At 38.8% G+C, this 17641-nt stretch overlaps 2 protein-coding genes across 3 annotated transcripts in view; both read left to right on the top strand.

Annotated features, from left to right (window-relative positions):
- Positions 1–6: 6 nt before the first annotated feature.
- On the top strand, positions 7–9762 carry LOC124154587 (26S proteasome non-ATPase regulatory subunit 13). Its single transcript, XM_046528414.1, has 7 exons — positions 7–156; positions 262–375; positions 461–650; positions 2423–2674; positions 5355–5543; positions 8057–8254; positions 9578–9762. Exons 1-7 carry the CDS (start codon positions 44–46, stop codon positions 9674–9676), a joined length of 1155 nt encoding a protein of 384 aa, XP_046384370.1. The 5' UTR covers positions 7–43; the 3' UTR covers positions 9677–9762.
- A 154-nt stretch (positions 9763–9916) lies between these two features.
- The window catches only part of LOC124154583 (acetyl-CoA carboxylase), a 73676-nt gene continuing 65951 nt past the window's right edge, over positions 9917–17641 (top strand). The window contains exons 1-2 of one of the 2 annotated variants that reach the window (XM_046528408.1): positions 9917–10039; positions 10584–10832. In XM_046528408.1, the coding sequence (XP_046384364.1) occupies positions 10621–10832 (212 nt within the window). In that variant the 5' untranslated portion in view covers positions 9917–10039; positions 10584–10620. Of the gene's footprint in view, positions 10040–10504; positions 10833–17641 lie in introns of those variants that run through there. The other variant, XM_046528407.1, reaches the window with a different exon arrangement.

Below are 17641 nucleotides of genomic sequence, written 5' to 3'. Positions count from 1 at the left end.
CGGTCGGCGATAGTCAGCTGTAGACAGCGCTCAATAAGGAATCATGGCGTCCTTTGGTGTGAAAGATGTCAGTACATATTTATCTTCTAAACAAGCTGAATCTTCGAAGGAACTTGCTGAAGAATGGGCAAAGTTCGAAGAACTGTACAACAAGAAGTGAGTTCATTATTGTACTGCACTCTTCAACGATCACTTATTCTTTTTCGTGCAGCATGATTCGGCAACTCTTATCCATCCTTACCTGTGTAATTTTTATTGCAGATTATGGCATCAGTTGACTTTAAAGCTAATGACCTTTGTAAAACATCCGGAAATGCAGACAGGGGATAGTTTGGTGCAACTTTACGAAAATTTTATCCAAGTTTTTGAAAACAAGTTAGTATCATGAAACCAACTGAAAACAATGTTTCAATGCTTCAAGTATGGTGAATATGCCTATGACCCATTATTTTATTCGCAGAATCAACCCTCTGTCTTTGGTAGAAATCGTCGCCATCGTTGTGGCCCAAATCGAAGATAAGAAAGAGGCTTTGAAATTTTTGGAGAAAGTTGAAGTCAAAGTAAAGGCTAACAATGAAGCTGTTTCATTGTGTAAAGTCCTCGGTGGCCAGATTATGCTGGAAAAATTGAATGACCAAGATGGAACCAAGGTAAAGATTATCGTATAGTGGTGACGGTGATTAGTATTAAAGTATTCTACTGATTAAGGTAGGTTTCCATGGAGTACTAAAGAAGTGATTTGGGAGCCTCCCTTTCCTTCCAGCGCTGCCTTCTTCAATTCACTGTTAGGTGTACTCCCTTTCAATCTTTTTAAAATTCCCATTCTTTTCCTTCCCCTCCCTCGTTTCCCTAACATTCTACCCTCTAACACCATTTTCAACATCCCCTCCCCGCTAAGTATTCGCTCCTTCCATACATTGTCTTCTCTGGACCTCATCTAAAAGCTGCCTCTCCTCGCCAACCATATCCAGCACTTCGTCGTTCCTTTTCCTCTCCGTCCATTTCACCTTCTCCATTCTTCTGCATACTCACATCTCGAATGCCTCCAATCTTCTCTGAGGGCCTATGTTTATCATCTTATTGCCCCTCTGACAATCCTGTGGTCTTGTACCCCTGAGTTTCATGAAAACCGATGGGTTTTCCGTCAGCTTCACAGGGGCTGAATCCAATAGGTAGTCCGAAATGCCCAGTCTCTAAACCGAGAAAGGCTAGACTAGAACCCACGACCAGTAATAATAGGATAGACTCCAACCCCCTCCGTCATTGAGATTGGCGATTAATGTACTGGAAATTACCTCTGAGCGATATGCTTTGTTTATAAATACCAAATTCTTCTCACAACACTGGCAGAAGTTACTTAGTATGTAACCTATAATTTTTCTTCAAGTATGTCAAATATCTAAGTTCATTTGAAATTGGCTACATAACTAAATCCGATGTGTGTGTAGAAGATAAGTTTATTTAACCCATTTTTCAGGCCATCCCATACAAATTTAAGGTAGAAGTTTCTTGTGGATGCATTCCTCTTCATAAGCCGATACATAAATTTGCTTACTTAAAAGAATAACTGTAAAAGTACCTATTTATCAGGATGAGAAAATAATAATTCTGGGAAATCATTGAGGGTCTCCAGCTTTCAGGGCCCAATGTGCAGGTTACTTCACGTCATGCCTTGGTTCCTTTTTCTTGTTATTATTCATCATATTCTAATGTCAAATATCCAGTTTGTTTCGAAGTTAATTATAAGGTCAATTTTATTAATGTTTGAAATTATCCAGTAGACCAACAAACTTTTAGTTATTGTTTCATTTCAAGCACTTGGTTACCAAGTCGGGTTGTACACATATTTAAGCAGCATGCCTATGCATTCACCTCGATCAAGTAAGGCTAATGCTTAAAGCTTGCATGTGTTTGGAATCGTCTTTCTCGTCTGTGAATGAAAGGAAAAAAATCATTTTCTTAGAGAAATCAATTGTGATGCTTGTCATACATTGTCTTCAACTGCTTGCAATAAATTATTATCTAAACATCCTATCTTAAGGTCTTTCCCTTGTCATAATTTCTAACCAGCCAGTAAGTATGTTCCTATACATATTATTTTTTAATCCCATACCAAGTTGGGGAATCTTTGGGGTTCAAATCCTCCACCAACTTAAATGTAACCCTGCTCTGAAGGAGGCCCTTCTGAAATTTCTGGCCACTACCTTAATTTTTTGTCCTCTAACTATTGAAATGCCCTTCTCATGCTTATTAGCTGGTTATATCAGTATTTTATATAATATCATCATCCTATACTGTATTCTTATTCCAGTGTTGATATGAAGAATGATATGATTTCATAATGTGATGGACATGGCTTAAAATGATGTTATTATTTTTAACATTACGGAACTTAACGTGAGCTTTCATTTTTTTTAAATAGAAAGTAATAGAGGAGGTGGAGAAAATGCTAGATGAAGCTGATGGAGTAACATCTGTTCATGGACGATATTACCTGTTGGCAAGCCAGTATTACCGTCTTGGAGGGAAGCATGCTGAATATTACCGTGCAGCTCTGCGATATCTTGGCTGTATCGAACTATCAGACCTATCTCATTCTGAGCAAGAGCAGCATGCATTTTTCCTTGGGCTGGCTGCCCTTCTTGGGGAAGGCGTTTACAATTTCGGAGAGCTGGTAATTCTTAATATAAGAATCAATTTACGTTCATGTTTCTAATTTACGTTTACGAACCAATATTTACGTGTTGGTAACTCTAAGTTATAAAAATTGTGTCTATGAACTTGTATTGATTCGTTTATTAGTTGGTAATGCCTTGTGGCATCGCCGTTGGCAAAGCCAGGGAATTTGGTGGGGGGAGGAGGAGATGAAACCACTCACTCTCCAGGGAGTGTGGGGGTACCCCCATTTCTAGAGGGAATTTTCTTTCTTGAAATTAAAAAAAAATGTTACCTGCTCAGAACTTATTAAGACTACTTTCTACTGACTTTTTTTAAAATAATACTGAAAGGTGTTGTTGTAGACTAAAAAATGGTCACTCCAAGTTGGAACATAGCAGTGAAGTGTGGCGGTCACATTTTCAATTTGTCTATTTTTCTGGTTGGGGGAGGACCATTGTGCCATTGCCATGATGCCATTTGTTTCCAATTGCTATCAATGTTGAAAATAGATGTGTTCTTAAAATACTGATAGAGTGATAAATTTCTTTATTCATTCACTGCACAGAGGACTTTTTTTTTGCTAATTCAGTGTGCTGCAAAAATTTATGGTATGTTACCATCGGTGTAGTGAACACCTCTAGAATGGCGGCTATTTGTTGAAATCTGGGTCATTGCACATTTTATTTAAGTGTGGAAAATTACCAAAGACATAGTTTTCTTCCATCATCATGGTGTGTATGAATTCAAAGTGTGAGTGCTTGGCTTGACTTGTAGTAAGGCTCTCAAACCAGGCTGAACTTTTACAGGAGGCTATTTTTAAAAACAGTGATTTTTTAAAATGAAAATGCTAAGAATCTCTCTTATCCCCATGTACCATCAAAAGACAATCAGCCTTAAAAAAATGAACTAAAATTCCTCGCTTTTCTATTGAACCAATGACTTAATACATTCCTTAAATGTATAAAAAAATATCTAAGTATGATCTCATTATGAACTAATATATTGTACCCTGCTGTTCTGTCTCTCCTCAAATTGTGACATTAACTTAAATTTTTTAACGACTTTTTATATCTAGTTCAAATGATTTGAGTGGTCAACTACTGTAGGGGGATGTGTCAGTGATTATTTTTGCCCTTGGGAACATTGGGAAGATAAGGACGCGTTCCTGGTAGCATAGATGTTGGGTATCAAATTTCCTCTAAACCATATATATTCCTATTTATAGCCTTAGAAAACCTTATTCATATAAACTTTTAAAGTTTAAAATATTTTTAAAGATAGTAGGCACGCATTCAAAGACTTTTATTCTCGTAAAAAAAAATTTGTACGGGCTTTTGAAATACCCTCCTGTTGTGTGGGTTGGCTACCATCTGCTATCTCAGGGGTTCGTAATGCATTGCTGGCAGTTGACGAATTTTCAAACCATCCTAAAAACAATTATTGTGTCATACGGGCCCCTTTGTTGCTCAACAAAATAACAGGCTAGTGCTGATTTGAATACCATTTCATTGCTCGCGGAGTTAGTGAATGATAAATCATAACTAGCTTTAATTTGAAGTCCCCCGAGGCATTAGCAGCTACCGGAAACAGTTTTTTTATGCCTTGAAACCTGACCCAGTTTTTCTTCATTGACAATGAATGAACGAGATTGCATATTTTTCCAAAACAATATCGTCTCGTCAACCCTAAGAACTAGTTGAGGGGGAAAGGAGCCACTTTCAATCACAGCTTGGAGTTCATCAGAAAATGTTGTGGTGACTGCGCTATCAATACTTGCAGATTCACCTGATATCGCCGCAGTGAAAATACCTGCTTGCCATTTAAAATTCTGGAACCAACCGTAGCTTTCACTAAATGTCTCGGAGCGATTACCATCCTCGTCTTTTTGTACAGATTCACAATGAACTTTCAGTATGTGTTGACTGCTTGGTTGAAGTTGGTGCGGCTGAGGTCACTGATGTTTTAACTTCGTCTTTATTCAGAACAAGGCATCGTGAGTTTAAACTTCAGCGCAATATCGCTTTGACACTCTCCATTTTCAAAGCAATTACCTCTTTCAATGTCTCTTCTATGTTTATGGTTTTTCTTGATAACTTTTTGATTTTTCTACCCGCATTCCTAGTTTTTGCCTTTGTTCTCTTGGTTTTTACTCTGTATGGCTCTATTGAAATCACCTTCGACTGCTGGAAGGGAATGAAGCCATTGTGTTTGAGACTCTATAGCGGACCCTTATATGTGTTGATTCATACGCAACCCGGCCACCGCTCCTTTCCTCCCCTTTTGGCCATGCTTTTGGCCATTAAACAGCAATGGATTTCAATGAATATAAAACAAAGAAGGAGATTTGAGGAAAGCAAATCTATTTATATGAGTAGCATATTAATATTTATATGCTACTCATATTAATATTAATGAGAGCGTTAAAGTTTTTTGATAAGGCTATGCTGCGTTACAATGTTTCCCCGTGGAACAAATTTGCGCTATATCAAAATTGTGCTAGTCGAAATTGTGCTAAGCGAGGCATGGGTGTATCAAGTATACACAACATACCAGTATAATTAGACATTGCAATATAATGAATTACATCAGCGTGGCTGTGGCTCAGTTACTGTTGAAGCTACCCACCACTTCTTTCAATTATTCATTTTATTATTTATTTTCATTCGATTCTGTATTTTCATGTCCAACCTACAAAGCTTGCCCATCCAGTATTAGATGCATTGAGGAATACAGAACGATCATGGCTGGTGGATCTACTGTATGCCTTCAATACTGGGAGTATTGTAGATTTTGAAAGAATGCGACCACAATGGACATCAATCCCTGATTTGGCTGCTCAAGAACTTACTCTTCGACAGAAAATATCACTTCTTTGTCTTATGGAGGTAAGATATGTAACAGGATTTGGTCAATTAAAACATTATTTTAATTTTTTTACTTTTTAATCCTGGAACGATAAATTTTGGTTTTTTTCCCGGCGAACAATGCAGTGAAGTTTTCTCGGGTTTCGCACCGGGTCAGGTCCTCCATTTCTCCTTCCAACATTTCGATGGACAACTTGCCTATCGTCTTCAGGGATTCAGGAATCCCTGTCGAGTTGTCCATCGAAACATTGGAAGGAGAAATGGAGGACCTGACCCAGTGCAAAACCCGAGAAAACTTCACTGCAGTCCTGGAACGGATTTGCTGGTGCACTGAGTGTGTTATTGGTTACATATTTCTTTGTAGCTGATCTATCCATGTTTGGAAATACCTTAAGTCTTTGTACTAGTATGTTGTCAGGCTCTTATGATACCTCACTCATTGGCACTTGTATGAGTATGTTATGCGGAAAATTTGAATATTTTTTATCATGGTTTTTTGCGCTATTTTATAAATAAAATGAATTTTATGTGATGTCAAGATTCACATGTGTAGGATTCTAAACTTTGGCAAATATTATTATTGTTTGGAACCTTGGGCCCACTTGCTTTTGTGATGATATGATTTTAATCTTATTTGACAGATTTTTCTTCCTGTTCTGTGATTTTGATTAGTTTTGTAAGTAAGTACCTACATATTGAGATTTGCATTCCTGTGATCCAAATTCCTGGGATAGAGATAACTATAATTCCTAAGTCGTGATGATGCATGAAGCATGCTAGTTAATTATCAATAAAAAGCCTGTTGAAAGTTTTGCCTCTTGGCTTTTATGCAAATCATCTTACAAACGTTTTATTCTGTAACAATTTTAAATTTGCAATTTTAATGCCAGTGTAATCTTTGCAAATTAATTTACATTTGTGAAATTAATTTTTATTGGCAATTGGACCAAAAGAGAACAGACATTTGTATTAACCACTCATAAAAGCCTGGCTGCAATGCTTTGCGTTTATAGTAAGGAGGGGGATAAGAAAGAGAAAAATAGATAGGGAGGGACGAAGGAAGGTCAACCACAGCTCCAGTCATGACATCAGTTCAAAGTTCAGATAATATCTATAGCGGATTCACCTGACCTAATTATTTTTTTAATAGGGATACCATTGACGTATTGTAAATCCTTTTTTCACTGGTAAAGCAGCCTCGTGGCGATTACAGAGAGATTTTTGTGCAGTGCATGGTCCTTGATGGGCCAAGTTGAGTTAGAGGAAAGCCTCTGTATAAATTCAGTAAACTTGCGGCTTATTGCAGAACACATTGAATGGATTGTGTTATTTGACACAAGCATGTGGGTTATCTTGTGATAGCTTCAGCTATCATTGCCTCAAGATTTCTGGTTTTCAAGAGGTAGGGATACTGTTACACACTTGAGGGTTGTCAATGCCTGTGCAGAGGCAGCTCTTCAATTATTCTAAACTCAGACTGATCTGAAAAGTGAAAATGGGCTGACTTGGTGTGTTGAATTTACCAAAATGTATGGAGCATATCAATCCGTGTTGGTAAACGCAATTGCACCTATCTAATCTGCCATCCTGTTTCCATCCTCCTCTCATTTTCACATTTTCCACTATGTCTATATTATGAAGTTTTTTGCCGTTTATCTCAGATAATCTGGTTTCTAAATAAGGAATTAGAGATAATAGGATCCATGTCATAGCCAGATGCTGTTAATGGGAAATTTGAACTGATATCAGGTACCAGTGAATTGAAGGTAAAGGTAGCACAGGCTGAAAATATTTGTGATTTTTTGAGAACGCCCTCTCTCCTCCCACAGCGACTTGATGCTGTTGACCAATCTCTTTTGAGTCTTACTATGTACTGGAAATTATATCTGTAATAAGTACCTGCTGGTGATAAACTTCGTATCAAAGTTTTTGGGTTATCTTGGATTTCTCCGCATGATAATAAATGTTGGTTCGCTATCTCTGATTGTTGGAGTTAAAGACAAAATTTCACAAAGCAAGGTTGTAATATATGTAAAAATATTATTATGTTTTTGGCTCATTAACAATATTGATAGCTGATATTTCATCTCATTTATGCAATCTTTTTAGTTTAAAATTGTCATTTACCTGCTTCCTTCTATGAAAGTGTCTGTGTTGTTTGTTACCACCTTTGGAAACAAGTTGGTACATTAGCAACTTTTTGACATTGTTTTCTGTTCATTTGTTTCTATAAAAAAATTTACATATTTTAATTTTTTCTGGAATTGAAGTAAATGCAGATCTGGTTTTTGAATTATTAAAATTATCTGCATTGTGGCGTTGAATGAATATCGTAATAATTTCAAACCTGATATTTCAATCATTAATGAAGAAATGAAAAGTTATCAACTGAAAACCTGTTGCTAATTGCTTGGAAATTATCTTGTATCACTTATTCTTTTAAGTCATGGGTACTAATGAAGGATTTGCTGAAACAGGTATGTCTAAGGATGTTATTTATGATAATGCATTGCTGTTTTATCATTTTGATTCAGATGACATTTAAACGCCCAGCAACGAATAGACAACTGACATTTGATGAAATTTCTCGAGAGACTGGACTGCCGGTGAATGAAGTTGAACTGCTTGTGATGAAAGCCCTGGCCCAAGGCCTCGTTCGGGGTGCAATTGATCAGGTGGCCAGTAAAGTGCATATGTCTTGGGTTCAGCCTAGAGTTCTGGATAAAACCCAGGTAGAGATGTATAATTTTTCATTCTTTTTCAAATTTGATTATTTTTTATGGAGGTTTTTCTATGATATCACACAGAAAAAACTAAACAAAGCATCTCACAGAGCTAAATCAAAATAACCGTATTTCTCCGAATATAGTCCCCCTCGGAATAAAGTCCCCCCCCCTTAATTTTGAGGCTTCAGTTTGTATCTCTTATTCTGTTCCCCCAGAAATTTTTTAAGATAAATGGCACAAAATGGTGAGTTTACAGCTTTTTGAGGGATATTTTATTAATCCTTGCACTATTCCATTAGTAATAATAATTGAATGAAGAAAAATGGATATGACTTATAAATTTCTCTGAGTTTTTGGAGGGTCTTATCCCCCCAAACCCTCCCCCTCACTGTGCCACTGCATGATGCTGCCTTAATTCACTTAATAGTTCTATATAAATGAAATGAGTGTAAAATTGATACACAGTCCTGAAATAATTGCACGAAATGGTATGCCTGATTACATCTTGCCATCATCAATATATGTACCTTAGTTTGAGTCAACTCTTCACTAGTGAAATATGATTTTCTTCTGTTATTTATGAAAGTGTTACATTTTTTGAGTTATTCTTAGAAACCTTAAAAAGGTGACCTTTGGAACCCCCTATCTCCTGCTCTTCTCCCAGGGTTCAGGGGTTTTAGTGGGCTGTTCAGCTGGATGTACCACTGCAATTTTTTTCTTGCCTTCAACCATTTTTAATGCTGGTTGACTGGACTAATGGATGATTTAAGGTTTAGAAGTGAATGAGGCTGTAGAGAAGGGGGCACTTGAAGGGAGAACAGGGAGGAGCAGTATCTTAATATGTATATACTAAATGTGTGGTAAATGACCTAATATCAGCCTCCTTTCCCTTGCTAGCAATTCTGGCCTCCATCATCCAGCCGTATTCATGACTAAAGACATTGTCATTCCTGTTTAGAGATTTAAAGTTTTTGATGGCTTCAGTAATTTCTTTTCTGTAGACCTTTTACTATCAGTCTAATTAATACCATTAATAAATGAAGGGAATCTTCTTCCCCCGATTGAAAACAAAAGCATATAGCATGTTGCAGCTCTTCAATGTGTTTTTAAACTAATTTTATGTGTTAGAATTTTGTTTTTGCATTCCATGTTCATCTAATAGTTTTAATACCCTTTCCTGCGCTTTTAACTAATTTCGTTTATACATTTTGTTGAAGATAGCTTCTTACTTCTCTCGCCCATTATTATTTCACTTATTGGCATATCACCTTGTTGACTAGTGGAATGTGGTCAATGTTGATTTATCTTTTCTTGGATTTGTATTTACAGATTTCCTCGATGATCCAACGCCTGGATGTGTGGTGCAAAGATGTTAAGTCGATGGAAATACTTTTGGAAACCAAAGCTCATGACTTCTTAACTCTTTAATGTTAATTTGTAACCCTGGAAATACTAACAGAAATTTGTTCTACGGAAAATTTGTATTGTGATGACTATAAAATTTTAATGCCGAATTCATTGTCTCTTTTTTTTCTCGTCCGTAGTGTTCACGGCGTTCGTATTCTGTGCCACTTCCTGTCGTCGTTCATTTTTTCCCCGCGTTAATTCTCGTGGTGACTGTTGCATGGCGCTACATTCGCTTGCGGCAGGGATTTGTTCATTCATCTGCTCAGGCTGACGAAGGAGTAAATAGTGGGGTGTATATTGAGTGTACAGAGTACGTGATGATCTACAGGGCTTAATTTTACCTAGGATTTATTTTTATGGACAGTGTCGGCTTGAAAGTCTAACGTAAGTCCTGCTGTATTGCGTGTTTATGTTGTATTTTAGAGCATCCGAGTTACTTGGTATTTGTCTTAGTCATTATATTTTTATTGGCTGTCGTTATGTTGAATCGAATTATAGTTCATTGTGATTGATCTCATATCTCAATATTGGTTATCATCCGTAGAATATTCTTTCGAGTCTCAAAATTTGTACGCAGTAACCCTGACAGTTAATGTTCACTCAGTGGGTGTTAGGGTGTCTTGATCGTCTCTTAGTTAATGTTAGAGGTATGCTTCTAAGTGTCTGATATATCTTGTTGGCTATTAATTGATGCCGTCAAATGATTATATGAGCCGGGAACCTTCATCATAAAAAAATAACACGCGCGAAAGATCGTCGCGCACTGGTTTTGTATCTCGTTTAGCTATTGGCTGAGGGCTCGTCGCGTGACGCCCGCGAATGGCCTATACAGACGACCACCTGACCATCAGCTCAGGACTAATCAGTAAAGCGTAATGTGGACTCCGCTGTCCGAGGCGCTTCTTAGATTTATTCCATCTCTCAGCAGTGCCGCGACTGAAAACAGTCATCCGACATCTGTCACCATGGAGACGTCAGAAGAAGAGCGTCGAGATGAATCCAAGTCAAAGAGTGCCGAGGGAACTAAATTTGCAAAACCTGGGGAAAGGCCAGTTAATTTCTTCATGGGGGCTGATGACAAAGAAGATGAAGAAGTCGAAGGGAAAGAGGATTCTTTTTCAGTTACGGAGCAATACACAAATTCATTCGCTACAGCTGAGCGCCGGAGGCGTCTGAGGTACGTATCGACATTTTAATTGTTGTCGTTTTTTTGTGATGGCTGTTTCCTAGGTGATACAACAACTTATTCGTGCGTAGGGGGTGGTGCAAATGTTGAAAATCAGAATTCCTACTCCCTACTGTCTAGCAAAAGTAATTAGCCATTAATATTTAGTATGTTTTCAGTGACTGTCAACTACCTGTAAAGACCGCTTCTCATAAGGCCGGCATCGAACGATTTTATCAGAATTCCATGGCTGTAAATAGCGACTTTGTCACTCAAAAATGAACTAAATCAGTGCGTTGTGGGAGAATGTTTTTCAGCCCTTGATCGGTTTGCCTACTATGGTGACGCTCAATTTTTAATCTTATTTTTATTTAGGATTTAATAGAATGCATTGATTTTTGCGAATTCTTGGTTTGGTCCAAATTTAGGTATAGGATTTCTCATTTTATTCGCGATGAGTTTTTTGCCATTCTCTCCTGTCCGCACTGATACAAGTCATCCTTTGTGTTTTTTATCGCGGCATGTGACTGGGGAGAATACGATGAATGCAATAGTTTTTAAATTGCCGTTGTTTCATTAGCCCTTTATTTTGAAATTACAAGTTCGGTGTATTGAAAATCGCTGATGTTAAGTCGCTGTCAGTTGACTATAAACCTTAGGCTTATTGAGCTGAGGACGCAGCGCTCTGTTATTTTAAGTGTTTCTCAGCAGTTTACTCCCGCAGCTAAAACGTTGTCGATTTCAGCTGTCATTGTTTTCGTTCGAACTTGACCTCTTGAGACTTTCTCACGGTTCGCGCATCAATTCATTCTTGGTAGGGGCGCACCTTATAGTGTCCTATTGTGAATAAGTGATTCAGCACTTTCGGCTCGTCGCACGCCTGTGTTTCATGTCACGCATATTTTTGAAATGCTAATTACGCGCATTCACATCATGGAGCAGGGGTTTGTTCCCTGAATCAAACGATTAAAATAAAATTGACGCCCATATTTTTGATTTTTGTACTTTTTAAGAGTTCGATTCTTTTCATACTACTTTGGCTACTTTGAACAAGGTCTAGATGTAATCATGCTGCCATTCTAGTTCGAGCGGCTATTTTTTTCATGCAAAATAATTGAAGATGTTCCTTACTTTCTTGCTTTCCAGTAATTATGATAGTAAGGTTTAGCTAGTGATCGAATGGTCCTTGGATCATATTCCGAATGAGGCCCTCGGGTGTCCCCAGAAAAAAAAGTTATGCGGTATGCCATGGACACATAGGCGGATCTAGGGGGCGGGGGGTGGAGCATGGGGGGAAGTGCCCCTCCAGACCCTTAAAAAAATATGCCTGATTTTTAATACAGTCCCGTTAACATTGCCTTCCTTTTGTGTTACGAGGTATCCTTGCCCCCCCCCCCCCAGAACAAAATCCTTTGTACGGTCTTGCTTGTGCCCCCCCAGAAAGAAATCCTGGATCCGCCCCTGCACGTACACCATCACCGGTTTTGAGGGTGAAGGTGCTCAGACTGTTCTCTTCACTCATTTTAACGGGCGTAGACAGGACAAGCTAGAGGGGGGCAAGCCGTGGTTGTTTCATGTTGTAACACAGAAAAAGTTAAGGAAACTAAAATTTCATGAAAATTATGACAGCACTTTATTCGTTTTTAAAATTATTTTCTCGAAAAAAATTATTTTAATAACATGTCTTATATTAATATGGCTATTCTTGGATTTAAAGAAAATTTGTTCAAAACTTTCTTTTTTAGCTACATTTAATTTTGCTTCTTGGGGGCGGCTGCCCCCCGCTGGGTACGCCTAGTTCAAATTTCCTAACGCTAATGTCTTGAAATTAGATAAGTACATATGTTGTAGTTTTTGACCACGAGCTCCTTTAGAAATTATTTGGATGAATTATTGAGGTTTGGTCGTTATGTTTTAATTCGTGAATAATTGCCTCCAACGTTTCACGCATTTATTTGATAATCTCCCGGGCTCGAGTTTACAATGGGAAAAGGCGTTGATAAGTGTAAATAAAAAATTAGAGGCACGGTAAAAGTTAACGAATAATATCTTATAAAAACCAAACCTTTACTTTTGGGATTAGAGTCCTAATTGGACGCTTTATCCCCTCTTAACCGGTGTTTCTGTGTGACATGTTACTTGCACAACTTACTCCTTTGAAATCGTGCGTCTTGAAATGTTATGGGTGTAAAGAATAGGCTCTTTTTAAATTTTGACCAATCCGAAGTACGAAAATTTTACCTCAAGATTTTGTTGGGGGAGTAGTTTTTATTTTTTATTTTGGCGTGGGTCTGAATACCCTGAAAAGTGTTGTTTAAACCGTAAGTTTCGGTGGAGAGGGAAGCTTGGAAAAAAGACAAAATGCGAATGGAGGTGATGCATTACTTTAAGTCTCCTCAATTTGATCCCCCTCCAATAAATACTCTCCTCTTTCAGTGGTCCCTAGCTCCCTTATTTTTTTCTGGTTGCGGCCTTGCCTTCATCCTGACTGCGTCACAATAACCACCCTCCCCCACCGGGATCCAGTCCAGTCACTGCCAACCTTAGGATTGCGGTTGGGAGTGGAGTGAGCGAGTTCCGATACTAAACTGTGATAATAACCTAGACATTGGAAAAATATCTGCCGTGCTTATCGGTAGTTGGAGCGCGGAAAATAAATGAAAATCGGTAGAACGTCGTATATTTTACCCGAAGTAAAATATTGTGTGATTTGATGGTACTGATTTTATCCATCATTTTAGTAGTTGTGCGTGTTGACTCTGTAGGCGGTGGCAGATAACAGTTTCGCACGCGTATTGTAATAAGTGCAGTATTTTTATGAAATATATTTACATTTCAGTTTTACATTTTGCAGCGGCGAACTATTCATTACAACGATAGGTATGTAATTTTTCCGTTCAAAGCATGGGAATGAAAGTTATAAATTGTGGTTCTTTTATTCTGATAATATTATTGCTACCTTTATTCAACTAGAAAAGGCGGAAATGCATAATCATGAACATAAGCATTATTTTCTAAGATCGTATTCATCCTTATTCTATTTTACAATTTTTTCATCCTAGGTCATTAAGTTACCATTTTCTAATTTACACCGGCAGCAATTTTTGCTCTGTATTTCACGAAGCGGAAAGTTTGGTGTGGTTTCAAGCTAAGTTGAGAATAGTAGCTGGATTAGTTGCGTTCTTGCGTTTTTTTTAGAAATCTATTTCGCTTATCGAAATTCGTTTACTTTAAGATTTCGGTCCATTATAAGGAAAGTTATCTGAAACTTCAAAGGCAATTTGGCACTTGGATGACGGAAGCGACTACACGGTAGTTTTTAGCCGAATGATGACCGTCCTTTTGAGTAAAATACTTGAACTGCTTTGAGGCATTACTTTTCATTTCAATCACTAATGATGGTTACTCTTCCGATAGGGATACCAGCTAAAAATATGCCCCTGTCACTATGCGTATCTATGCAAGCCTTTTAGTGTTTACCCCCAACGCATGGTATGAATTTTTATTTTAACTTTCATCATCATTGGTCAACAATCGTAAGATTGGTTTGACGCAGCTCTCCATTCCTCTCTTCTATCCGCTAGCATTTTCGTAGCGACGTATTTCGTCTCTTATACGTCCTTTGTCAATCCGTATTACTACCGATTATATCAACCCGCTACTCTTTTTGTTACACTCTATTCACGGAATTTAATGGAAAGGTTAATTACAATAACATTAATATAACTAGTCCTTCCCTCCCGAGCGAGGGAGATATCCTCTTCCCGCTATAGAGAGATGATGAATATTATCATGACGTTCCACATTTAGTCAATATCTCACCGTTTCGATATGAATTGTTTAATGCATTCCATGTCTATTAGTTGGCAGTGGTAGATCCTCGGGTACCTTAGCTTTGTTGAGACGCACGATTCCCCCCACTAATTGTAAGCGCAAGGTAAACTATAGTGGCCCCAACCTCAAAACAACGGCCTTAATTCCCTTTGACTCTGGTCTCTGCCCCCAGTCACTTATCACGAAAAACAATGGGAAGGTTTTCGAGGGCCTCCCCTGCGCCTTCTGAAAATGGGGACTCGTGGAAAATCCTCGCGTCCCTCTTCGGACGAAAGGCGGCGGTAGCAAACCCTTTTCCATTCTCCGTCGCCACATTCTGTGCTGCCTTGTGCATGGCTTTCCGTTTTTACTTGAAAAGCTCTAGAGAGGGGTTGACTTCCAGTTGAAGTCAGTGAATTGGACTTCTGCTGGTGGATTATAATATTTTATCGTTGAATATGTGAAAGCTATGTTAGAGATCAGCGCGTGAAGGTTGCTTTTTTTATCGTAAACGATTATTACAACGACCTGTGTGTGTTGTTCACAAAAGCTTCGCTCAGCCTGCTCGAGTTGTACTTAAAGCATTTCTGATCGCGTCGGAGTCATTGACCTCTTAAAATTTACCACCCTGAAGAGTAATTGCCTAAATTGTGTGTGATTCAATAACGGGACAGAAGCATTTGCGTTTACAGTTTGGAAGACATGTACAGTTCATATCAAGAAAATAACAGTCGCTCTAGGGAGTGGGCGACCAAATAGGAAGAGTTTTTTATGTACCGGTTGCAGTAAATTATCCTTTAAAAGGATCCTTTATCGATAAATCAGTACTCTTCAAGTCTGCTTAAAACTAGGCGCTGGTATGATTGGTGGTTATTCAACGTACAGCCTATCATTGAAACCAGTCTCACCAGGTACGTTAGGTTGGCGATAAGGAGACAATCGGTCACCAGCGTAAAATAATTTTATCAATAATTGAGCTTGGTTCTCCTTTGTTCGATAGAACAGAAACCAGTTGTCACAAGTGCCTTCCCTGACGAAGGTAATGATACCACGATATCACATGGATATTTGTTGTGCTCAAAAATATCATTAAAATGCATTTCGATTGCACGGTAAAAATTGATATATGTATTTGTAGGAATTGCTGAGGTCAACATGACCGACTTTGAAGAATATTATCCTGTTTGCCTTTTAATTGAGTCGCCTTCATAGATCTCCATGCTAACCTTGAAAGCAGCGCACGCAAGACAAGTTATGTTAATGTTTTGCGCAATGAGGACTTTTTGCTTGGCCTTTCGCTTATTGTTAGACCGTGGCTATGCCCAAGAGTCTTCGTTGTCGTGTGGTGCAGAATATCATCTGTTAAGTTGCGTTGTTCCCTCAGGTTCCTGATGAATCATGCGATTACCCCACCATTTTAAAGCTTCCTCTTGTCGTTGTGCTAGGCGATTCGTGTGTCGTGAAGAATTTCGATACGAACGTTATGGTAACTCTGCTTTTGAGTTATTTTCTACGTTTGCGTATTATTTTTTTCGTTTTGTTTTGCGTACTAATTTGCGTTTTTTTTCGATCCGCGTCGGAGGAATTTCCTCTTCAATGCAATGCTGGAATCGAGGGTCGCTGGTATGAATTTTCCTGTTACAATACCCGATTTCCTTGAATCATGCCCTTCGCATTAACCGAGAGGAGAAAAGATTGAGAACAGAACCGAGAGTCGGCTGCACAATGCATCTCAAAAAAACGCACTGAATACAAGCAACTATGAGCATTATATAGGCTAATACCCGTTAGCCGAGTTGTGAAATATTTGTGATCTTGTAAACAAAACTCAACAATCAACGTAAAAAATAAAACTCCGGCTCATACAGGGTACGGTCAATGAAGAGTGAGACTGAATTAATTTAAACTTTTTTATTGAACTAATTGCTACAAATCCTTAGTATTCCTTGAAATAGTACCCCTATGCTTCTACACAACGCGTATTAATCGATCCCCACAGCGCTTGCTTACGCCCTCTGGAACTCGCTTTCCGGGATCCCCTTCGGAGATGTTGTCACGGCCCCTTGGACGTCATGTACGATGCTGTATCGGTTTCCCATAAAGTCTCGCTTTGGCCAAGGAATGAGAAAGAACTCTGATGGTGCCAGTCTGATTTAGATTGTATAGAGGGTGAGGCATCATGGTAACCCTGTTCTTGGCCAGAAACTCCCTCACGAATTGCGCGGTGTGGTACGGCGCATTGTCGTAGTGAAGCTTCCGACATTCTCCGATTATTGGCCGCACGTGGAGGACGCGTTTGCGCGACCAAAGGCCGTTTTACACGGGGCGCGTACTTGCACAATCTGACGTGTGTACGAAGGCGCAGTCAAAATTGCGTCGTGTTAAGCGGTGAATTGCTGGAACACATTCGAGAATGCGTGGACGGTAGATGGCAAAATAGCCCCTGCCCCTTAGTCATGCATTCGCGCAATTCCACGCCATTTTAGAAATTAATGCAGTTCTAACCTGCGAAATTCTGTCCCCCGTGTGAAGCGGCCTTAAAGCGAGCCCACTTAAGAATTGACATTGGCAGTGTGTCCTGTTGGATCGTCCTTAGTTTTCGATTTTTCGAATTTCTTTCGGGACACGAAGTTTAAAGTTTATCTAAAGAATTTTATGGTTTTACGATGAGTGAGAATTATCACCAAATATTGAGCGTATGCGACCCGCGTGCCACCCAAAATGTCTGCCTGGGGTGGCACGCACTCACTCACTCTTGGGGCCTTATCTCGGGAACCGTGGTCACAATTAGAAAATATTATAGGCGCAGCATGTCCAACGTTTAGTTAGTTACAATTGAAAATCAGTTGAATAATACCAGCGCCTTCTTATCGCCATTCGTATCCAACAACAGCCAAAAATTCTCAACTTTGAGTGCGATGCGGCACGTCTTTCCGTTATCCAATTGCAATAATAATTTACAGGATATGTTTTTACACCAGTTGACATAAAATGAGCGGTTGTTCCGA

The sequence above is a fragment of the Ischnura elegans genome, chromosome 2 (assembly GCF_921293095.1).
Source record: "Ischnura elegans chromosome 2, ioIscEleg1.1, whole genome shotgun sequence".
Lineage (NCBI taxonomy): Eukaryota > Metazoa > Arthropoda > Insecta > Odonata > Coenagrionidae > Ischnura > Ischnura elegans.
The sequence above is the reverse complement of the archived record's forward strand: the minus strand, read 5'-3'. Positions and strand labels throughout refer to the sequence as shown.

Coding starts and splice junctions, on each gene's coding strand:
- LOC124154587 (XM_046528414.1), top strand. CDS start 44: ATGGCGTCCTTTGGTGTGAAAGATGTCAGTACATATTTATCTTCTAAA. Junction 376..460: donor ATCCAAGTTTTTGAAAACAA/GTTAGTATCATG, acceptor TTTTATTCGCAG/AATCAACCCTCTGTCTTTGG. Junction 651..2,422: donor ATGACCAAGATGGAACCAAG/GTAAAGATTATC, acceptor TTTTTTAAATAG/AAAGTAATAGAGGAGGTGGA.